General features: G+C 45.4%; 1 protein-coding gene across 2 annotated transcripts in view; it reads right to left on the bottom strand.

Annotated features, from left to right (window-relative positions):
• Nucleotides 1-25,556, bottom strand: part of ADK (adenosine kinase) — a 373,135-nt gene that overhangs the window by 256,968 nt on the left and 90,611 nt on the right. For both annotated transcript variants that reach the window (XM_044297316.1, XM_044297317.1), the window contains exon 3: nucleotides 21,650-21,703. In XM_044297316.1, coding sequence (XP_044153251.1) covers nucleotides 21,650-21,703 — 54 coding nt within the window. The remainder of the gene's footprint in view (nucleotides 1-21,649; nucleotides 21,704-25,556) is intronic.

Consider the following 25,556-nt stretch of genomic DNA (forward strand, 5'->3'; position numbering starts at 1 on the left):
GCAGAGTGGATCACTAGGCTGTATTGGCACTCAGGAGTCATGTGACGCTGGCCATGTCACATGACTCCACTAGAGCCCTATTTAAATAGGCAATCTGCTGGCCACAGATTGCCCGTTATTGAGGTCCTTACTGCGAGTTACTCATCTGGTTTTTGTTCCTGCTTGGATTCAGATCTCATCCTTTGGTCTTGGCGTTCCCTCCTGGTTTTGACTTCAGCTTGTACTGACAATTCTCTGCCTGTTCCTCCGGTACCTTTCTGCTCTCTTGGTTATTGACACGGCTTGTGTTGTTTGTCTTACCTGCACTATCCTAGCCAAGGGTTTGTCGACCAGTTGTCCCTTGTCGCTAGGACTTGCGAGGCAAGTAGGCAGGGACAGGGGTGTGGGTGGAGTTCATTGGTCACTACCCCACCCCTTGTGTGTGTGCGCGACACCATTACTGTATTTAATGACGGGGGCGACGCTTAGTTTCATTTATCAAATCATGTAAAGCCCCAAAATACAAAGTACTGGTCCGCTGAAAATCCTCATTTGACCCACCGAAACACCACTTCACGACCAGAAAATTGGCATTTGGTGTGCAGTGTCAGGAACACAAATAGTGGGCCCAACTGTGAATACCGCAATTTACCTGGACATCTTTGACCGTTTTACAACTAACTTTTTCTAACAAGATGGGGCAACATGCCACACCTCACAGAACTCACTGGCACAGGTTCATGAACTGTTTACTGAGGAGCAAACTCTGAGCAAGGGGTTATAGTCATCATGTTCCCCAGATTTGTCCACATGAGATCTATGGGGAAATTTAAAACAGAAATTGTCCGCTAACAATCCACATACCCTAGATCAGTGGTGGCGAACCTATGGCACGGGTACCAAAAGCTGCACTCAGAACCCTCTCTGTGGGTACCCACGCCCTGGAAAAAGTCTTAGGCATAACAATATACCTTAGACTTTTCCTGCCATTCATCAGTTTGGGTCTCTAAAACATTCGCAATCGCTGCCCTAGATGAACTCAAGGAAAATATCACAAACACCATCCACAGCATCACAAGCAGTATCGGCCAACATAATCTGACCTGCCCAAAGATGCATAGATATGAACGGGGACTAGTTTCAGCATCATTTGTGACTTGTTGGTTATTAAATAAAAATCTACTTGCACGTTCCTCTTGTTATAGTATAGCTGGAGGTGGGGTAACCTGTAATTAGGCCTCATGCACACAGCTGTTTCCACAGATTGTGTCCGCTGTTTGTGCACCGCATCACAGATGAGTACCTATACAAAAGGTGTGGTGCAGAGCGCTTCTGTGAATTTTCAGTCCATGCATCCATACAGCAAAAAAGTAGTGCATTAACAACTTTTTTGAGTCCACATCTGCATACGGCAGCCACATTGTCAGAGCCCATGCATTGCGGACTACAACCTGCGGTCCACATCATGGGCAGAGGCCTGCAGGACACACATGATTTAAAGGAACAACAACAATCAACACTATAACATTTGTTTTTTTGTCAAGTCCAAGATGAATAAATAGGTGTGACAATAAAAACCAGAGCCAACCAATTAAGTCTATGCCAGAAGGCGGCTACCTTTATTAACCTCATGAAACCACATCCTGTCCTGCGGGCCCGCTGATTCAAGATGCTAGGCAGGAAAGAAGGGGGCATTAAGAGATCAAAGTACATGTCAAAGGGATATGCTCTGCGAAAGTCAAGATCATCTGCAACTAATAGGTCTAATAAACAGCAGCTGAAGGAAAAGGTCACATACGCCAGAGTGTGGCAGCTTTAATCAATCAAACTTGTATAAAGAGAAACAGCACAGATTTTCTAGGAGGCCCTTTCACATATTTAGGCGCTGCCTATAGTCCGTGGAGCCAAGTTCGTTCACATTGTTCAGGCTCTGCTTTCATCAACCTAGCAATACGTGTTAAAAGTAAAGCCCTAAACGCGTGCAACTGCATACACAGATTAAGGGCGCATTCACACGACCGTACGCATTTTGCAGTCCGCAAAAACTGATACCAGCAGTGTGCGTTCCGCATTTTGTGGACCACACCTGGCCAGCGCTATATAGAGAATGTCTATTCTTGTCTGCAACCGCAGACAAGAATAGGACATTCTCTTTTTTGCGGGGCCGCGGAACGGAACAACCGATACGGACAGCACACTGTGTGCTGTACACGTCTTTTGCGGCCCCATTGAAATGAATGGGTTGCACCTGATCCGCAAATTTGCGGAACAGATGCGGATCCATTTATATGGTCGTGTGAATGCTCCCCAACATTCCGAACAAATAAAATAGGCATACCATTAAATTATTTTATTTTTTTATGTTGGCTAACATGATGGGAAAGCTCAGAAAGTCCCAGCATATGTCAGAAGGACAATGACTGTCCTTCTGCCCAGTTGAGGTTTGCAGAGAAGCCTTAGGGCTCATGCACACTTTTTTTTTTTTTTTAAGTAACCCAAGTTCTGTCAGTAAAAAAAGTTTTTCCCTCAGTCTTACTTAAGTGTTTGCTATGAATCTATTCAATTTTTTTTTTCAGCACAGACATAATTTGTTTTCATGTGGGTGGGAAGCTGCCTGACAGCATCAGTTTCATTTTACCAAGACCCCTTTCACACGAGCGAGTATCTCGCGTGGGTGCAATGCATGATGAGAACGTACTGAATCTGGACCCATTCATTTCAATGGGTCTGTGTACATGAGCTTTGTTTTTCACACATCACTTGTGCGTTGCGCGAGAATCGCAGCATGCGATATATTATGCGATTTTCACACAGCACTGGCCCCATATAAGTGAATAGGGCTGTGTGAAAATGGCATCACGACCGCAAGTGCGGATGCGATGGGTTTTTCCCCGATGGTTTATGTTGTTGGTATACCTTCAGTTTTTTATCACACACGTGCAAAACGCATTAAATCGCATTGCACCTGTGCAATTAAAAAAACCTGAACGCGATTGCATATTAAATTGAACGCACTTGCTTGCAAAAAACGGAAATTTTTCACTGAACGCATCTGGACCTGATCCGCTCACGCTAGTCTGCAAGGGGCCTAAGGGTGACGGCACACAGTGATAACATGCATTCAGGATGCAGTTTTCAATTTAGCCAGTTTAGCAGTCTCATTAACCCCTGGTGTTCTGCATTGTGGAAATTTTTATTCATTTCAACTAGGTACAATAAAATAAAAAAACGGATAAAATGCAGAAAAGACTTGCACAAGAAAAAATGCTTGCGTGCATAAATCCATTGACATTCATGCGCCAGTTTTCGGTCTGATGCTTGCATCCATTCATGTAGTGTACTAGGGTTGTTGCGGGTATCGAAATTTCGATACCCAATCGATACTTTTGTCCCGGTATCGATACGATACCGGGATTTCCGTTTTTTCGATACTGGGCTGCGCTTCTGCGCAGTCTAGTATCTCTGAACATGAGCGCGCTGCTATCGGCGCGCTCATGTTCTCTCAGCAGCACGGGGAGAAGGAAGCTGTCCTCCCTCCCCCCTGTGCTGCTGCCGCTGCCACCATTGAAAGAGAGGGGCGGAGGAGGGGCGGCAATGAGAAGAGAGGGGCGGCACCACGGAGGAGGGGCGGCAATGAGAAGAGAGGGGCGGCAATGAGAAGAGAGGGGCGGAGGAGGGGCGGCACCACGGAGGAAAGGCGGCAATGAGAAGAGAGGGGCGGAGGAGGGGCGGGCGCACTGCGCCACCAATGATAGGTTTATTTCCACACAGAGCGGCGCCCAGCGATGTCTCAGCACTCACCATTAGTCCTGGGCGCCGCTCCGTTCGCCTGCAGTGCTCCATTACTGTCTCCTCTCCTGCTCCACATGCTGCTGATTACTATCGGAGCGATGGGAGGAGACATCAGCTTCACTAGTGGGCGTTCCTTTTCCCTGCGCTGCGATTGGACAGCGCTACAGCCAGGGAGAAGGAACGCCCACTAGTGAAGCTGATGTCTCCTCCCATCGCTCCGATAGTAAATCAGCAGCATGTGGAGCAGGAGAGGAGACAGTAATGGAGCACTGCAGGCGAACGGAGTGGCGCCCAGGACTAATGGTGAGTGCTGAGACATCGCTGGGCGCCGCTCTGTGTAGCCTAATAGTGAAAGTCTGGAGTCCCATATAGTAGTCAGTCTTTAACACATACAGGAGGCGGGTGCTGGCAGCAGAATTGCATTGCCGGCACCCTGCCCCTGACAGGGAGCTGTGATCAGCGGCAGTTAACTGCCGCTGATCTGCCAGTACCCGCCTCCTGTATAAAGGGGTAATTATCATTGGTGGTGCAGTGTGCCCCCCAACCCATTAAAATCATTGGTGGCACAGTGCGCCGGCCCATCTCAACCCCCCAGTATTAAAATCAGGGACCTCTCCCCTCCCCTCATTGGTGGTGCAGTGGCAGCTTCTGATCGGAGCCCCAGCAGTGTAATGCTGGGGCTCCGATCGGTTACCATGGCAGCCAGGACGCTACAGAAGCCCTGGTTGCCATGGTAACATCCCTGATGCTGTGTGCACAAAGCAGCAGGGACAGTGTGAAGTCCTATTCACCCTGATAGAGATCTATCAGGCTGAATAGGAAAAGGGATGAAGGATCCCAGGTTCTAGCCCCTAAGGAGGGGAAATAGTTATTAAATAAAAAGTGTAAAAAAAAAACCACTAAAATATGAAGTATAAATCACCCCCTTTTCCCAATTTCACATATAAAATATATAAATAATAAACATATTACGTCGCCACGTCAGAAAAGTCCAAACTATTAAAATATAAAAAAAAATCTAGGTGGTGAATGCCGGAACAGAAAAAATAAAATAAAAACTGCGCGATTCGCCATTTTTAAAAATGAGGAATGCACGTGGCTTTTTTTGTTTATTTTTTTTGCGTGGTATCGAATGGTATGGAGTATCGCAATACTTTTTCATGGTATCGAAACCGAATCAAAAATTTGGTATCGCAACAACTCTATAGTGTACACACGGTGCTCAGCCCTGCCGCATGCTACTAGAGCTTAGTCACATACACTTGTATTGAGAAAGGTATAGTGCCAAGCTCAATGGCTATCCACTCTACACCATGTCCAGCAGATGGATGCAGAACATGCATTAGGGTACTTTCACACTTGCGTTGTTTGATTCCGGCAGGCAGTTCCGTTGCCTGAACTGACTGCCTGATCAGGCAAACTGTATGCAAACGGATGTAATTTTTTCTGACTGATCAGGCATTTTTCAGACTGATCAGTCAGAAAAATGCATTGCAATACCGGATCCGTTTTTCCGGTGTCATCAGGCAAAACGGATCTTTTTTTTTTTTTTTTTTTCATTTTTAAAGGTCTGCACATGCGGTTTTCTTTTTTGCCTGATCAGTCAAAACGACTGAACTGAAGACATCCTGATGCAAACTGAACGAATTACTCTCTATTCAGAATGCATGATCAGTTATTTTCCGGTATAGAGCCCCAGTGACGGAACTCTATGCCGGAAAAGAAAAACGCAAGTCTGAAAGTACCCTTAGGTAACCTGTTAACACGACCTCAACCGATTAGCCAAGATGGATAGGTGACTTGGTTTGTGTTTTTTAGTGCTGACCACACGCTTAGCTAAAGCCCCCTCCCTCCCCCGACCAACACTGATGTTCATACATAAAAATAAAAAAATCTGACTGTTCTACATCCTGCATGGCCTTTAGTAGTCTATGTGCTAACATGCTTCATTTACCAGAATGACTAGACTGACAAATGTACAAACTGCTTTCCTGACCGTATTTGATCAGAGCATTTAATGCGTTTAAGTAGCACAAGTACTCATGATTACATCAGCAGTCAGGCTCAGTTCCCATCTATTTGAAGCACAATTCTTCAAGACACTTGTGCCCTCAAGTGGCCAGTCCACAAAAGGCAAAATGTGAGACTTATTTTATGGGCCTATTCACCGACAGTAATTATTCTACTGTAAGCAGTAAAGCTAGCACATCTACACGTAAGTTTCCACCCGACAGCTGCATTACTGACCTGCATGAGGCAAAGCTGCAGCGTTTTACAGCACCACACACTGCAAAAGGAAACACGTTGATCTGTGCTGTGGAGAACCACTGCTGAGTAAGTCCATCAGATTCCATCTTTCATTTTTCACAGCTCCTTTGGAAGCGAAAGGTGGAATCTGATTGGTTGCTATGGGCAACTCAGCCAGTTTTCCTTTAAACCAGCTTCGATAAATCTCCCCCTTTCTTGACATAGATGTACTGGAAGTGGAAAAAATGAGCAAACGGAAGGATATTGGCGACAGAGGCTGAAATCTGATGGCTAGCTTGTCTGGTCCAACAAAGTACGTGTGTAGTGTACGGTAAATTGCTGAAAAAGTTAAGCTAGAAAGGTGTCGGAACACATGGAGGAACTAGTCATGGGGGGAACTTTAGAACTCAGTTTCCCTTCCGCCTGCTTTGGCGTAATTTGTGACAAATTTGTTACGTCTTTAAACAAGACCAGTCTACAGTTTAATGCCAGTTTTTCCGCTCCACCCCTCTACTGAAGTAAGGCTGCCCCTTGTTTGTGCAACTTTTTATAAAGGAGTGTAATCAATTAACACAATGCAAAAAGTCCCAAATTCTGTACAAGCCCTATTTTGTGACTTCTGAAGACTGGATTCTGGAGTTCAGGGCCTCAAATCCACAGTGCACTGCAGATTGCTGTGTATGGGGTTATAAAGTGCCCACGCTGGACCCTATCCATCAATGAAAACGCGTACAATGGAGTGTGCATTACAACTGGACTATGGAGCCAACGAAAAAGGCGGCCTGGTTTGATTAATGACTTTTCCATTATGTGGACAGCTGGGTGCAGGCGTGTCGCTCACCCGGGGACGATACGGCACCAGAAGGCAAGCAGATAGTGATAATGTGATGGACTGGGCAATGTACACTGTAATATTTCAGGACTTCATACAATGAATATAAAGGCTTCTGGGGCAATGGCACCACCTGGTGGATTACATAATATACCTTATAGTAAATCCATAGAATGAATGTCCTGGATCTAGAAGAATTAAAAGGAACTTACTTAGACACGCATAGTATCGTGTCGGGATACTGCACGCGAGTACAGCAGCCAAATGCCTTATCCAGGAACGTCACCAATGCTGTCTGTAAACTGCAGCAGGAAAACCAAGCAAATTTAACGGCGCTATAGAAAGGGAAGGGTAGAAGAGTGTTTTGTTTTGTTTTTATGGATTTTTGGAAGTACAATATTGAGGACCCATCTTCAGGAAGGTCATCAATAACTGATCAGTGGTGATGAGTTGTTTGAAGAGGCTGCAGCACTCACAGAAGCCTCACAGTGCACCAAGTACAGCGCCATACATTGTAGAGCCGCCGAGTTTGGTGCTGCAGCCCGGGCACATTCACAGGAGTAGGATTTAGCTGGACATAGGCTATGTGACCAATAAATAGAAAGGCTGAAGCACTACCACCTCTTCAATCTGCTGATTGGCAGGGATGCTGGGAGGAAGCACATCAATATTTTACTACTAGAAAGCACCTTTAACCCTTTCACTACCAGAGTATATTTGTTTTCATTTTTCCTTGAGCCATTTTATATTTCTATTCACATAGCTGTATGAGGGCAGATTTTTTGCGGTTCAAGTTGCACTTTCTAATGCCACCATTAATTATGGCATAAAATGTAATGGGTAACAAACAAAAAAAATAATAATATGGTGGAATTGAAAAAAAACAAAACAAAAAGAAACGCTATTCCTCCACCGTTTTACAGGTTTTGTTCCCACAGTGTTTCGTTTGTGGCCAAACTGACCGATGCCCTTCATACTCTGGGTCAGTACGATTACAACGATACCCCATATGTATACGTTTTTTATGTCTAAATACTGTAAAAAAAAAAAAAATCTTTGAAGGAAAAAATTTTATATCACATTCACTATATTCTGACCGCCATAGTTATGTCTACTGAGCTGTATAGGAGCAAATTTTTTGCAGGCCAATCTGTACTTTTTTATTGATACCTTTTTGGAGTGTGTGTGTGACACATTTTGAACACACTTTATTCAATTTTTTTGCTTAAGAGTAGCAATGAAAAAAAAAGGCAAATTGGCCATTTTGACCCTTTTTTCTGTTATGCCGTTCACTGTATTGGAAAAATATTTGTATATTTAAATAGTGCAGGAGTTTTCGGTCGTGGTGATACCCATGATGTTTATATTTTGTTATTTAAGTATTAATTTAAAACTTTTATATTTTTTTTTACTTTTCATATAAAACATTGTTGAATTTTTTGTAACGATTGTGAAGCTGATTTGAGCCTATAAAGCATGTTTTTAATTTGTCATTTTGAACCATCTGGAATTTTTTTGTGACTATTACTGTGAAGTGCTCCTTTCTTATGTTGGCTTGCCACCTGGTGGCCAAAATTAAGAATTGCATCACGAATGCTGTGCGAGTCTCGTCAGCGAGACTCACAGAATTAAAAGCAACCATCGACTTTTCCCTTGGCCGCAGGGGATGTTGGTAGGTTTTTGACCATTTAGATGCCACGCTTCTTACCAGAATCCTCTGCGGCCAATGAGGATGCTGGTAATTGGTTTCAATACGCTGGATCTCTCTGAAGAGACCCAGGGTATTGAAGCTGCAATTCTTATTTTGTCCAGCTGTTGGCGGGCCAACATAAGAAATTAGCAATTCTACACTTATCATGGAGCTATAAGAACCATGATGGTTCAGAATTAAAACAAATACAAACAAAAAAATATAAAGATCATGGGAATTACCGTGTCTGAAATGCCTGTACTATTAAAATATAAAAATATTTTTCCAAAACAGCGAATGGTGTAATGGAAAAAAGGGTGAAAATGGCCAATTTGCCATTTTTCATCGCTTCTCTTACCCAAAAAAATGTAACCAAATGTGATAAAATTAAAAAAAAGTCACACTTCAAAATGCCATCAATAAAAACTACAGATCGTCCCACAATAAAATGAGACCCAACACAGATGCACCATACATGTATGGCACCCTGATCAGGCAGGCACAGGAGCTGTGCTTACCCAATCAGTGGCAAGGGCCTGGTTGTCACGGACAGTCGGGCCCTTGCTGTATGCGCTGTCCTCACAGAAAAATCTTATACCCCCAGATTAACCCCTTTAGATGCTCGAGTCTATGCTGACTGCCGCATCTAAGGGCTTATGTAGATGGAGCACCCTCTCACCTCATCGGCTCACCACAATGCAATTGTGGGATACTGATGGCTGCTAAGGTAGACCAAAGCCTTGAAAGACCTCTGGGACTGCCAGCTATGGGGTCCTATGAGGCCCAGCCCATAAGTTGGGTCTCATAGGCAACTGTCAACTGACTTCCCAAGGGAAGTCACTTTTCAGTACATGTATAGAGAGGGTCAAGAAGGGTTTAATTTACCTGGAATTTCATGCCCACAATTTTGCATCTGAATTTCTTTTCAGTGGAGGGTTCAACATCATAACCCATATTAAAGAGAACCTCTCTGTTCTTCTGACAAGTCTTCAGTCAACATTTGTATTCCACATAAACAATGCTAAAGCATCTTTTCTTGAAACTGCATTCTGCTGGTCCTACATTATTTCCCTTAGAAATGTATGGAAAAAAAAAAAAACCTCAACTGGTTACCACCACTCACCTTGTCGATGGTGCTCGGCACCACACAATCAGACACTGTTCATCTGGTGTGTAGTCAATGGAGGCAGCAGCACTGCACTGATGAGCTCTGTCAATTACAGAATTGACCGAGCTGTGTAGTTCTAGTTCTACACTCAATTAGCTGATCGGCAGGGGTTCAGAGTGTTGGACCACGCCAATTAGCTACTTATAGCCAATACTGAGAATAGGCCATCGCTTTGTAAAAGGTAGACAACCAAAGTATACAGAGACAGAGCAAAAATAGAAATTGTTCAACGCCTGTCTGAGCAAAATGTTGTGAAACATGACCTACCAGAACACTGGCTCAAACTTATTTTCCGCCCACATGATCCAAATTTGGATTTAAAGCCACAAAATGCCTTATAATTTCCTCTGGCAAAGCATATCCTGAAAACAAAATTTTTCCTTCTACTTTGTTTTTCTCACTATGATCAATTATATTCATGCAGTCAGTACTTAAAGGGAACCTGTCTGAGGGCAGTATTAGTAGTGAGGGCTTAGTCTATATAGAATATTTGCATCTACTGTGGTAGTGCATTACTTTCATAGATTTTTCTTTTATAAATGTAGCCATGTACATACGCTGTGGCAGGGCCAGATGGCCATTAAGAGTGAATATCGCACACAGAGGAAGCTTTAAAATAAAATAAAATTTGGGTCTTCCCTCTTTATGGATCAGTCAGGCTGGTAAGGAACATAATTAGCAGCCAGCTGAGGAGCTCAGAAGTATGGGCTGAGCTCCTCAAACAGGGCTCCCAGTCTAGGGAAGAAGCAGGCTGTGCCAAGGCCTGTGGGAGCCAAGTGTACAGAGTTGTGTTTTGGGGTGATGGGTGGTAGACCCATGACCCCGATAGAGGGGGAAAAAAATGTTGTGTAGTTAGTGGTGAGATAGCTGAGAATTTGTTAGTTTTTATGTTTTGACTGCTGTAAAAGCGACAATAAAGCTGGTTGTGGTCAGTCTGCAAAAACATCTGCAGTACTGGAGTGGCTTCTTGAGGTGTGCTAACCATCTAAGCTGAGAAGACGGTGATCCAGGAGAGCCAAGTGACCCCAAGTCACCACATATTTAGTACATTGTGCAAGATGCTTTTTATCTTTGTCAGCGATTTTTTTTAGTCTGCAGTATAAAGAAGTGACAGACATGTCGATATCAGTGGAATATCATTCATGAGCTAAAACTAAGGTAGATGGCAAGAATCAGCATCATAATCATTGCAGTTAGAGGCTGGAGGAGAGAGGGGAGAGAAAAAAGAAAAAAAAAAAAGCCCTTTTTTCCCCAGGCTCTGGAAAAAGCACAGTTAGGCTACTTTCACACTAGCGGCACGACGGATCCGACAGGCTTTTCACCCTGTCTGATCCGTCCTGCCGCAGGAGGCCGCTGGACTAAGTACTGCATGTCCGACTTTAGTCTGGCGGCCTCTCACCGCGTACGAGCTCTGCCCCCATTAGAGTCAATGGGGACGGAGCGGCAGTCCAGCAGCACTGCAAAATAGCGACAGGATGGTTACGACAGGGTAAGCAGCCTGTCTGATCCGTCCTGCCGCTAGTATGAAAGTACCCTTATTCATGAGATCCTGTTCTCCCTTCCAACTGCTGAAAAATGGAAGTCTTTTCCTTAGTTCTTCTCCTTAAAGGGAACCTGTCATGTGGAGATTTAATTATAATCTAACTAATTATATACAATCATTAACTACTAAAAAGTAACTTAGATGTATTCACTTACTGGTGTGACAGATGGTTACCTCATAATATACACACAAAGATGCCGCATGCTAATGAGTCCGGCGTGATGTCATTGAGTCAAACGTATATTTAATTCAGAGTTAAAGCCACTCCCCTGCCCACAGGCTGCTGATTCCTATGGAAACAAACTGTCATTCAGCAGCAGGTGGGCGGGGAGTGTCAGGAGCTCATGAATATTCATGACTCGTCATTATCAGCTGGAGCTTTTCAATACAAGATGTTGGCAGATTGACTAAGCAAATTAAAGAAAGTGACCCAGCATTTTGCTAAGACAGTCACTTATTTATGTTGCCCTTAGTTAGGACACCATAAAACTGGTGACAGGTTCCCTTTAAATCTCCCTAGGAGAGAGCTGCCAATCAGCAGCAGGATCTCACAAATATCAACTCTTCTCAGGCAGCAGTAACTTTACCAGGCCTGGGCAACAAGGATTATGAGGCTGGTTACTTTTAGCTCATGAATGACACCCTGCTGACCTCAGCGCGTTTCTATTTTATGCTGCCCTGAAACTTCTCTTTATGTATCTTTTTTTTTTTTTACCCAAGAACTGCACCAAATACAGTGTGCGATTCCAGCCTAAAGCTGGACGGAACACATTACATGTAGATGAGATGGCGGTTCAGCCACCCATTTGACGTGTGTGGTAGCTTCTTGACTGCAAATGTCATGGAAGATAAGAATTGGGCCTGGTCCTTTTGTTAGCGATAACAGTTAACTATCTCCTGTGTTTACTACAAATGCACAACCCACCGAGTCATATTTATGAGAGCATCAGGAAAGATAGCTGTAGAATAAATAAGCATTAGGCCAACAGCTATCTCATGTTTATGTTCAGCTACAAGGGGTTGTCTCATTTCAGCAAACAGCATTATGTAGAGAAAGACAAGCCACTTAATAAGGGATTATGATCCATATTGCTTCCTTTGCTGGCTGTATTCAGTTTTGCATCTGCTCATTTCCATAGTTATGACCACCCTGCAATCCATCAGTATTAGTCGTGCTTGCACACTATAGGAAAAAGCATATATTTTTGTTTTCCTATAGTGTGCAAGCACAACCACTGCTGATGGATTGGGAGGGTGGTCATAACTATGGAAATAAGCAGTGTAGGGGGCGTGGCCTGGCCGGCAACGTAGGATCTCGCACCTCACTGAGCTCCTGTCTCCTCTCGGCCGAATCCTCGACCATCCTGCGGCTGACTGCATCGTTACCACACCGGATCGCTGCCACGACATCTGTGGTGCCTCATCGCCCTACGGACCCCTTCATGATTATGACGAGGTCCAGTAAGGACCAGGAGGTGGCCGGACCTACACCAGCAAAACAAAATAGCTCCGCCGCGCCCGACATCGCGGCACGGTTGGTTCAATATGCCCGTTCCTCCTCTTCTGTGGGCGGTGCAGAGGATGTGGGCCCCCTTATTCCAAAAACAGCCCCTGAAATGAAGGTGTCTGATGCCCCTGATGAAAAGGCTCAAAATGCCCAAGATGGCGGACACCATGAGGGCCAGAAGGAATCAGTCCCAGAAACCTGCCCTGCGGCAGCAGACCAGGCCCATTCAGCCCAAGCAGGGCCCTCAATCCTAACCCTGCCACAAATTAAGGACCCTACTAGCAAAGATATATATGCTGCAGTACAACAATGCGGCTCTGCTTTGCATACTTTGAATACGTCAGTGGGATCACTGCAGGAGAATATGTTAATTATCCAACAAGATACACTGAAGATAATGGAAAGAGTTACAGAAATTGAAGATCGGGTGGGTTGCTTGGAAGATAAAGTTCCGCTGGCAAAGCGGACCAGTTTTGATGAAGCTCCTACATTTCCAGGACAGGGATGCTATTCTTCGTTTAAGGCCCGGGATCATCCGGATCTCTCCATCGGTGGATATAAAGTCTCCATCTTCCCGGACTTTTCAGCAGAACTGCAGCAATATAGAGCCTGACTGCTGGCTAAGCCTTGGATTTCACAAGCAAGGATTCTACCTGCTCTTCAAAAGCTAGAGGGGTCAGTATTCTGGTTCACAGAGCAATTCTGTTTGAATGCCATTCTAGTAAACTAGACACAGAGGGGCGGTATGTTTGCTTACACTGCACTATTTTTAGGGTACAGTTCCTGTTGATAGCTATGTCCCACCCCCGTATTCCACTGTGGCAATCAAAGAGATTTTGGAATGGATCTCTTACAAACCGCAGATTCCAATTTTGTTGGTAGGAGATTAAGAATTGTCTTGACCCTGAATTGGACAGGTTTTCATCGTCCCAGGCTGCGACATCTTCTGGAGAGACCTCATTGGCAAGACTATTGAGAGAGGTAGATTTATATGACCTCTGGAAGATTAGATTTCCAACGGAGAGACAATTTTCTTGCTTTTCAGCTTCACACTCCTCTCTGTCCAGGATAGATTAGCCTATTGGGTCGCTGGAAGCCTCTTATGTTTCGGTGGTGGAATACCTATCCTGCAGTCTTTCCGACCACTCCCCCATTCACCTGGAATAGATGCTTGAGGAATCCGGGAGTCGCTGGGGTATGTCACTATGGAAGCTTAATCCATTCTGGATCCAATTATTGGATGAGGAAGAGCCTGACCAGACTCCGAATTCTTTGATAACAATGTAGGGTCTGCATCTCTAACTCGGTCTGGGATGCCATGAAGGCGTATGTACGGGGCATTTTTAATTCAGAGAATCCAAAAGGCACAAATCTAAGTCTAGAGCACTTACTAAGGCTATGCAACTGGAGGTGCAGACATGGGAACACATGTTCATAGGCGCTCCGTCCCCACATGTAGAGGCCAAGTGGAAGGAGGCGCAAGCTAGACTCAATGAGTATTTTATATACAGCTAATAAGCGGGTTTTTTTTTCTACAACAAAAATATTTTGGAGGTGGGTGAGAGTACAGGCAGCTTACTAGCAAGGGTAGTCCGATCACAAGGTCCTTCTATAATTGCAGCAATACGGACTCCCGACGGAGACCTTTCCATTTAGGATGATGTTATATTAAAAGGTATTCCATGGCTTTTATAGGTAGTTATACACCTCGAAGATAGCAGTAAATCAGGAGGATATTCATCAGTATCTTGCTCATATAGCGCTTACTAGGCTATCCCTGGAATCCGCTGCTCTCCTGGAAGAACCCCTAACACTAGAAGAATTATAGATGGCCTTGAGCTCCTCTCCTAATGAGAAATCCCCAGGATCAGATAGACCCCCGGCGGAATTCTTTAAGCGATATAGGGAGCGTCTCCTTCCGCACCTATTGAATACACCTAAAGGTTGGTATCCTGCACGCTTCTATGCGTAAAGCTATAGTGGTAGTGATCCCAAATGCAAATAAGGATTTAACCCAAACCGAATTTTATAGGCCTATCTCCCTGTTACCAAATGTCAAATTATTAGCTAAAGTACTGGCTAGCAGGCTAAATAAGGTAATCTCTCCGATAATACATAAGGATCAATCTGGCTTCATGCCAGATAGAAGTACAGCCGTTAATCTAAGGAGACTGTTTCTCAATATACAAAGACCGGTACACATAAAGGGGCTGTTGGGCGGTGGCATCACTGGACACTGCTAAGGCCTTCGACAGTATAGAATGGAGTTAATTATGGGAGGTCCTAACAGCCATGGGTTTTGGTAAGGGTTTTATTGCCTGGGTGCAGTTATTATATCACTCTCCAGTTGCAAAAATTAGGGCAAATGGGTTTCTATCTGGATATTTCCCTTTACATAGGGGTACTCAACAGGGATGCCGCTTATCACCTTTATAATTCGCAATTGCCATTGAATCCCTTGCTTGTCAGTTGCGTACATCGACACACTGGCAGGGTTTTCAGCTGGACCATGGGGAAGAGAGTCATTATACGTGGACGACCTTTTACTATATGTAGGCGACCTGCAGAATTCCATACATTCTGTAATGCAGGAAATAGTTAGATTTGGGACATATTCCAGACTCACCATTAACTGGGATAAGTCCACAATGAGGCTGGAAGTGGATCAAGTGGATGTTAAAAGCCTGCCCTTACAAGTGGCTGATAGATTTAAATAAATATCTAGGGGTGATGGTGACCTAATCTCCGACTGACTATATTAAATTGAACATAGAACCATTGATTGCCAAATTTGTCACCAAATCTAATGTGGTGTAAATTACCTCTATCAGTCATCGGTCGCAGTAATCTCATAAAAATGGTACTTATGCCCCAGCTGCTGTATCTCCTCCATAACTCCCCAGTCTGGATTGCACAAAGGTTGTTTTTTAAAATCCAAGGGATTTTTAGATCCCTAATTTGGAGGAAAAAGCAGCCGAGAATAAGTATTGTAATGCTCCAGAAGAGTAAAGAGGGGGGCGGATTATCTTTACCAAATCCTTGGTTTTATTTTATAGCTGCCCAGCTGCAACATTGGCTCCAGACTGACAATCTGGACTCTTCAGCTGCTATTATTTCATCTAACAAAAAACAAAGGGCTCCAATTGCTACGGTGGAACTAGGTCTCTCACGCTCAACCACAGTTCCTACCCGGTCCCTAGCGACCAAAATATGGTCTAAATTTTAATGTATGATTGGTATCAGCAGTTTTTGTGATGTTACCCCTTTATGGTGTAATCCCCAAGTGCCTGAGATTTTCCGTCTGGAAGGTTTTTCACCTTGGGAGAGGAGGGGTCTATTGTTCATGGGACAACTTTAATCTGATGGAGTCTAAGTCTTTTACACAGTTGCAGGAGGAGTTTAGCTTACAATTTGCAATTGAGACATGGGTGTACGGATTTTTGATTCTTCCCCTGTGGTCAAACAGCTATTAAAAAGGTCCCTCCACTAAGGGCCTTATATCCTTGCTATATAGACATATTGATATTTCCTCCTCTACTGCTACCATTAAGGCAAAGGTCCAATGGGAAAAGGATCTTGGAGCATTGTCCCAGGAGCAATGGACAGATATTCTGGCCCTTACTCCCTCTCTGGCGGTTAGCGAATACCCTCTCCCTCTCACAATTGTAACTTATACATAGAGTATATAGAACTCCACAATGTATTTTCAGAATTGGTCTGCGCGCAGATTCCAAATGTCCTAGATGTGGGAAAGGTGCAACATTACTCCATATTATGGCTGCACGATATGGGAATTTTGTGCGATTAGGGCCCTAAAAATTGCGATAACGATATTTTAAAAGGGCATTGTGCTAGAGGTCCATTTGCTTGGATTTTCCCATATGAGCCGCAGGGGGGGAGAGACACGCCGTTATGGGGTGGATCTGTGTGTGTGGGGGGGGGGGGGGGACGCGCCATTATGGGGTGGATCTGTGGGGGGGGGGGGACGTGCCGTTATGGGGTGGATCTGTGGGCGGTGGGGACGCGCCGTTATGGGGTGGATCTGTGGGCGGTGGGGACGCGCCGTTATGGGGTGGATCTGTGGGCTTAACCCGGTCCCGACCGCTTCCATACATGTACGGTGCAAATTAAAGAAGGTGCCCATTCAGAAGCGCAGAGGTAGTCAGAAACCAGGTTTCTGATGTTTTAAGATATAATGTGTGTGTACACAATACATACACTACTCACAAAAAGTTAGGGATATCTGGCTTGTGGGTGAAATTTAATGATGAACCTAAAATGCACTCTAACATTTACAGATGAACTTAATGTGATCTTCTCTAAACTTTTGAATGCACATGTCTATTGCTCAATGTTTGATCACTTTTGGCACAACTTGCCGTTTTCTAACAAGGAGCGTAACGCAAAATTCACAACAGGTGTTTGATCAATGAATCGCCAATTACATTTCCTAGTTCGATTAGAATTGGTATTTAAACAGTCCTTCTCATCATGCTGTTCACATTTTGACATGAGACCAAGACAACACCTAGCAATAGATCAACAGTACCTCACCATTGCGAGGCTTTAAGCAGGATGTTTTCAGTTGGAAGTGGACACTGAGCTTAGAGCGTCATCAGCAGGTTGCAACAGACATACAGAGACACTGGAAGAGACACTGGAAGAGTCACAGGAAAGGCAAAGAAGTTGACTTTCTTTGGCCACCTCTCTCAATGACCGCTTCATTGTGAACAATGCCCTGTGGAACAGGTTGATGAATGCCACACAACTCCAGGCATATTTAATGAAGGCAAGAGGCACCCAAGTATCACATTCAAAACTGTTTACATCAGCATAGTCTGTGTGCTAGATGACCTGCAATGGTACCTGACCACACCACCAGGTACAGGCATCAGTGTCTTGCATGGGCCAGAGCATCTACGCTGGACGAGGGACCAGTGGGCCTCTGTGCTGTTCGATTCACACAGAGCAGAAAAGGATTGTCACCAGATGAGCCTTTGGTGGTGGCGTTAGTGTGGGGAGGTGTGTCTAGTCAATACAGAACTGCCCTACACATTGTGAATGGTACAGTGACAAGCCCATATGTGAAAAAATACTATGGAAAGGTCCAGCTTCTAAAATCCAATTCTTTATTCCAGCGGTTAAAGGGAGTCTGTCACCACATTTCAGCATATTAGGCCGATCAAATAGGGTTATATGATCCACCAGAACTTAAACTGTACCTTTGTTGGAGAAAACTGACTTTTCTTTAAGCCGAAAATGAACTTATAAGGTTATGTTAATGAGCCCTCTCAAGTGCCCAGGGCGGTCTTCTCAATCCTCGGAGCCCCAGGCAGCACCTCTTAAACGGTTCATAACCCCGCCCTCCGTGCGCCTCTGCCTGCCCGTTTACTCCCCTCCCCTGTCCTTTTCCACTGCGGCTGTGCGGTCCAAATCGTAGCGGGCGCATGCGCAATGCGATGCCCGCTCCTGGCAGGGCATCGAAATACCTACTGCGCATGCGCCCGCTACGATTTGGACCACACAGCCGCAGTGGAAAAGGACAGGGGAGTAAATGGGCGGGAAGAGGCGCATGGAGGGCGGGGTTATGAGCCGTTTAGGAGGTGCTGCCTGGGGCTCCGAGGATTGAGAAACCGCCCTCGGCACTTGAGAGAGCTCATTAACAACCTTATAAGTTCATTTTTCGGCTAAAAGAAAAGTCTGTTTTCTACAACAAAGGTACCGTTTTTAAGTTCTGGGTGGATCATATAACCCTATTTGATCGGTCTAATATGCTGAAATGTGGTGACAGACTCCCTTTAAGAGTTTTCCATACACAGGACAGTGGTACGCAGTTTATGCGTTTTGGACTCAGATTACAGTCCTTACTTTCTCATCAGTAAGGACGGTAATCTGAGTCCAAAACACGTAGACTGTACTACTGTCCTGTGTATGGAAAACTTTTAACCGCTGGAATAAAGAATTGGATTTTAGAAGCTGGACCTTTCAGTTTTTTTTCACATTACAAGTTACCAGCTGATCCAGGCTGCGTCCGTGCTTCTGGGAGTCGTTTTTAGGTGAGCGCTGCTACTTTTGTATGTTCTATACTATAGCAACAAGCCCATACTACTTCAATATCATTAATCCAGTCATTGTGCCTCTGCATAAACAACACAGGCCTAATCGCACCTTCACGGACGACAATGCGCCAGCTCATTGAGGTTGCATCATTAGGGAACGGCTGCTGGACACTGGGGTACCTCAAATTGAGTGGTGTCCACTTGCTCCAGACCTGAATCCCAATGAAAAATCTATGGGATCAGCTGAGTCACCATGTAGAGGCTCGTAACTCTGTACCCCAGAACCTCAATGACATTAGGGCCACTCTTCAAGAGGAGCATGATGCCATGCCTTAGACAGTCTAACAGTATGAGACGTCATTGTCAAACTGTCATTGATGCTCAAGGCCACGTGACAAGTTATTGAGACATTGACATTTTTATGGGGGTATAACCACCACTGGTGTTGGCTTTTGTTTCAATAAATTGTTTGAGACCAGGAAATCACTATTGCATGCTTAATGTCCTACTTTCAAGATATAATATCACTGCAGTGTGACCTTTTTAGGTTTCTCATAAATTTTCACCTGAAAGCCAAATATCCCTAACTTTCTGTGAGTAGTGTAGGTGTGTTTTATTTAATATATACACAGGCACATTTGTCTGACAACCTTACTTTGGTCTGGGAGAAAATGTCTGTACGTGTGTAAGTAACTGGCTCAGTGATCGAAAACAGAGGGCGGTTATTAACTGTACACACTCAGGTGCCTTACCCATACATACTAAATTGTATGGGTCCGCTTGTGAAATCCATTTCAGGGCTCTCACAAGCGGCCCAAAACAGATCAGTTTAGCCCCAATGCATTCTGAATAGAAAAGGATTTGTTCATAATGCATCAGTTTTCCTCCGTTCAGCCTCCATTCCACTTTGAAGGTGGACACCAAAACGCTGCTTGCAGCGTTTTGATGTCCGCCTGACGGAGCCAAACGGGTACGTCCTGACTTACAATGCAAGTCAATGGGGACAAATCCGTTTTTACTGACAATATGGTGCAATTGAAAACAGATGCGCCTCTCATTGACTTTCAGTGCAAGTCAAAACAGATCCGTTTGCATTATCATGAAAAGTTCATGGTAATGCAAACTGATTCATTCTGAACGGATACAAGCGTTTGCATTACAGGTGCGGATCCGTCTGTGCAGATACCAGACGGATGCGGACCTAACGCAGGTGTGAAATTAGCCTAAGCAGTATAAACCAGTGCCAGGCAGCTGCTGCCAAGGCCAGTAAGATAATGGGTTGCATCAAAAGGGGAATAGATGCCCATGATGAGAACATAGTCCTGACACTTTACAAAATCGCTACTCAGACTACACATGGAGTACTGTGTACAGATCTGGATAGGGTTGTCCTGATACCATTTTTAAGACAGTACGAGTACTGATACTTTTAAGTACTCACAGATACCAATTATAAACAGTGGCGCAGAGAATGGGCATATAACAGCATTTCCCAACCAGCGTGCCTCCAGCTGTTGCAAAACTACAACTCCTAGCATGCCCGGACAGCCTTTGGCTGTGCGGGCATGCTGAGAGGTGTAGTTTTGCAATAGCTGGAGAAACTAATTTTACTGAATCAATATATGATTGATAGATCGTACATTCATTGATCATATAATTAATGCTCTTGGCTCTCAGATGTGTATTTTCAAATTTGCTTAATAACCAGCAAGTCTAGCGTGCTCCCCCCTTTTCTTAGGCAGGATGCTCTAAGTGCTGAAGTGAGTTTCAATCAAACCTGTATGTACTTGGTTCTTTTAATCTTCTTAACTCAAAAATTGATTCTTAGCACTCCCAAACATGTTTTATCAGGAGTGTAGCAGATAACTGAACTTCAAACCCCAACCTGGTTGTGGCTTATGACATGTCCTACCCCAAGCAGATTCCCCTACATGCAAAACTGCAATCCTCTTAAAGCGATTGCGTCACTTCAGCCAGTAGCATTATGTAGATAGTTATTACAAACCACTTACCAATGTATTATTACCCATGTTGCTTCCTTGATTCATTTCTTTCCATCACATTATACACTTCTTAGATCCATGGTTACGACCATCTTACAATCCATCAGGCTGTGTTTGCACACTATAGGAAGAAGCGCTAGCCTCCTTGGTGGTTGTTACCATGGGAGCTCACAAAGGCTGGTGTTTAGTTCCATAGTGCGTAGAACGGCCCCCGGTGATGGATTGCAGGGTGGTGATAACCATGCAAACAATAGTACAATGTGATGGAAAAATAAAAATACATTAGCAAGTGCCTTGTATCATCTTTCTCTAAATAATAAATGCTTTTTGCTGAAGTGACAACCCCTTTAATAAAGTAGGTTTAGAATTGGGATACTATTATGGCAGTTTTATTGACCTTTTGATCTGCATGGATAAAAGATGTCCACAGAAGAGCATAGAAGTGATTAGTGTAATGCGGGATATTATTGAGTCACCCTATTGTCTGATGGGAGTGATTGCCTGACAGAGTAAAGGTCCTAATGCACCAGATGCAGCAGTCAATTGTCAGCGTTCCTCCCGGCAATCGCCTGCTCGGTAGTGGAGGAGACCACCTAATGTAAGCTAATGCAGTCAGTCACTCGTCCCCCATACCGATTCATTGTATGACGGCAGCAGAGTTCCGATAACCAAGCATATGCTCGTTCAATTAGCGGCAGTATAACACTGTCAGATCACTAATGAGCGTTCATATGAACGTTTGTTAGCGATTATCTGCCAGTATAACAGAGCCAATATATAAATGTAAGAAAGAAAAAATAAAAATTAATATATGTTTATTGGGACTTACAACTCCTTGTGCTTCTCTTCAGCCAGAATCTGATCATTTGCCTTCAAGCCATACCTATGAAGGAGGAAGAAATGTGTTATCAAACACGGAATCAAAAGAACGTTATTCTGTAACTCAACCACCTATGAGCCAAATAGTCTAGAGCAGGAGTGCACAACTTTTTTGGGCCTGGGGGCCGCATTGTTACATCGCTCTATTTCAAGGGGCCGCAAACAAAACAAAAATGTTGATTGGCGCTCATCTGCCTATTACACAAGCCAGTGCAAAGTGACTGGGGAGGAGTGATCGCTGCCACAGTCGTGCTGCAGATGATCGGACATCTTTCATCCTGATAAAATATGCAAATCAGCCGACAAATGATCAGCTGCACGATTATACTGGCCAGATATAAGATATGAGCGCTCCTATGAACACTTGTTCCCAGTAATTGTCCCAAATATCTTGCTGCAGCATAACCCCTGAAACCGAAGCGTTATACTTACTTGCTCCCTGCCTCTCTGGTTCTTCGAATTGCCTCCGCTGTTTACAATTAGCAGTGCATGGACATGGTCATACACCACTCCAGAGAATGACTGGCTTAGGCGGTGATGTGGCCACAAGCAGCGTGTCACTGCTGAAGCCAGTCATTGACTGGAGCCATGCAAGTGACCATGGCCATGCACTGACAGGTGTAAACAGAGCAGGAACTGGAAGATGGAGGCAGCGGGGGCAGTGCAGAGGACCAAAGCAGAGTAGAGCAGTTAATTATGAATTTTCGATTTCAGAGGCCATGCTGCAGGAACTTGTTAAAACGAGATTTTTGTATAACTTACCAGTAAAATCTCTTTCTCGCTCTTTCCTTGGGGGACACAGAAGACCTTGGGTATAGCTCATCTCCCTAGGAGGCGTGACACTAAGAAAAAACTGTTAAGCCCCTCCTCCACAGCTATACCCTCAGCCTGGAGAGAAAGGCTGCCAGTTGCGTGTCCAAGTAGTGATAAAAGGCAAAGCCCAAGAAGTGGAACCAACAAGCCAACTACCCAACGGGTAAAACAAACTCGGAAACTCGCGTAGATAAAAACAAAAAATGGGTGGGTGCTGTGTCCCCCAAGGAAAGAGCGAGAAAGAGATTTTACTGGTAAGTTATACAAAAATCTCGTTTTCTCGCCCAGTTTCTTTGGGGGACACAGAAGACCTTGGGACGTTCAATAGCAGTCCAAGAGGGGAGGGACTACAGCACCAAGGCGAAGCACCCGAAGGCATCAAGAAACCGCCGCCTGCAGACCAGGCAGCCCAAGACAGCATCCGCTGAAGCCCGAGCATGCACCCTGTAGAACTCGGTAAGGTGTGCAAGGAAGACAGCGACCGCCCTGCACAAATGCATGGCCGAAGCCCAAAGCCTCCGGCCCAGGGGACACCGACCGCTCTGGTGAAATGCACAGTGACACCAAAGGCAGAACCCTGCCCTTGGTGCGGTAACCACAACAATAGCCATTCGGAGAAAGCGGAGGAAGCCACCCTGGAGGCCACAACCCTTGCACGGACCTCCTAGAAACACAAGAGACCAAACGTCGACAAGAGCCGGAGATTTCCAAGCAAAAATGCAAGGCCCAAACAACGTCCAAACGGTGAAGTGTCCGTTCCCGGGGGCGGGAAGGGGAGGACGAATGCCTCGCGGAACTGAAAGACAAACACCACCTTCAGAAGGAAGGAAGAGACGGGATGGAGAACAGCCCTGTCCTATGGAAAGACAGAAGGCTCAGAACAAGAAGGACCGCCACTCAGGCACCCGTCAGAGACCAGACGGCTACGGAAACACAACCGCACAGGACAGAAGGAGTAGAGAGAACTACTGTAACGGCTCCAAAGGAAAGATAGGAGCGCCAAGAACCCAGTATGTAGATCCCAGGGCGGTACCGGAGGGCAGTACAAAGGGAACCCAAGAGCCGCTCCATGGAAGAAGGTCTTGACAGGCCCAGAGGGGCCGTGGAACGCTGAAAAGAGGAGGGACAGCGCCGACACTTGAAGCAACAGGGTCCCAGTCCCAGGTCCAGGCCGGACTGGAGAAAGACAGAACCATGGAGAAAGAAAGGCAGAGAGGGGAAAACGCCCAGCTTCCCACAGAACCCCAGGTAAAAACCCTAAGTCCTACAACAGAACCTGGACGAAACACGGCCAGGAGCGAACACTAACGAGCCCGCTAGAGCCGCCTGGGCAAGCGGGTGAAAACCCAACGAGATCATGCGCAGACCAGTAACACGGCCAGAACGGAAGCCGTTCTACAGTCCCAGTGTGGGAGATCCAAGGGCAACCCTGACCGAATGGTAGTCCTCCCAAGTTACCGAGAAGGTAAGTCCATGGCAGAACCATTGCCGAGAATGGAAAAAAACTCAATCTGCACCCAGCTGGAGGACAGAACGCGGCAGACCCGGTAAATAGGCACACAGCTAGTACAGCCAGTGTGAACAAGGGAAACAGTACGAGGCCAAAAGGAACACCAGAACCATCCACATGAACAACCATGCTCTCCCCAGAGGGGAGGACAGCGAAGGAAAACCTCTGAAGCACGGCCGGAACAGGAGCCACATCGGAGCGAACTGTACCGAGCGGGAGCCAAACAGAGCCGGCGAGAAAAGGCAGTCGAGACAGAGGCCGGCATAACACCCTCCAACCATAAGGAGGGATGGGCAACAGGGAAGCCATAGGACAGCTCAAGAGCAGAACCCCGCTACACCGAGACGCCCGGTTCACCGCCCGCAGAAGGCGAATACCCTGAAGAACCCAAGATGGAGGACCTCCGGACCTGGGCACGCGAGCACCCAAGAGAAGTTGGGTGACCTTCCCGAGAAGAGCGGCCCGACCTGGTAACAGATCAGACAGAAGCGCAGAGGGCACCAACCGGAAGGACTCACACCACACCGCATCTGAAGAGGAGGAATGGTAGTAGGCGAGGGAACCAGGGCTGTGGAGTCGGAGTCGGAGTCGAGGAGTCGGAGTCGGACTCAATTTTGGGTACCTGGAGTCGGAGTCGGCAAAAAATGAACCGACTCCTACTCCTATAAAATTTAAATTGGAATAAAAAAAAAAAAGCAAGTTTAAATGTCCGAATTCATAAACAGTTATAATTAATGACTTCTCTACTGTAAGAATAAAGGCCAATGCACGCAGTGCCTCACGTAACCGCAAAACAAACACGTTCAGTGATGTGAAGAAGCATGCTTTTCATATGCTTCACTATATGGCACGCAATGCACAATTTGGAGTGGCAATACATATACTTTCCATTGTGTTGTGTTCTGATGTTACAGGGAACACAATGCCCATGGTTTACCTCGCCTCTCACTGATGAGGGATTAAGTAAATATGTGTTTTGCAGGACTAGAGACACTTGTATAAGTGAAGGGAATGGAGGGTTAATAGTTCAAGACTGAAGCTGTAAACCATTGGAAAAACTGCTGTCATTCAGCTAAGGCCCCATGCACACGGCCGTGTGTGGGCCGTGGAACCGCGGCCTGGATCCCTCCTGAGAGCAGGAGAGCACGGCGTTACTGGTTGCTATGACGCCGTGCGCTCCCTGCTGCCGGCACAATACAGTAATACACTGGTATGATCTATACCAGTGTATTACTGTACTGTGCCGGCAGCAGGGAGCGCACGGCGTCATAGCAACCAGTGACGCCGTGCGCTCCTGCTCTCAGGAGGGATCCAGGCCGCGGTTCCACGGCCCGCACACGGCTGTGAAACACGGCCGCGTGCATGGGGCCTAAGGCTATAAAACGTGTAAACTCAGAATGTTATCTTAAACTTTAAACATGACTATGGGATTCTTCTAGGGAAATCATGTTTTAAAATAAATGTCCCTTCCTGGATCCTCCCACTGCCCTATCTTCAGCAGAAGATTAGCACACAAAGGAGAAGGCAGCAGCTT

This window comes from Bufo gargarizans, chromosome 6 (assembly GCF_014858855.1).
Source record: "Bufo gargarizans isolate SCDJY-AF-19 chromosome 6, ASM1485885v1, whole genome shotgun sequence".
In the NCBI taxonomy this organism is placed as follows: Eukaryota; Metazoa; Chordata; class Amphibia; order Anura; family Bufonidae; genus Bufo; species Bufo gargarizans.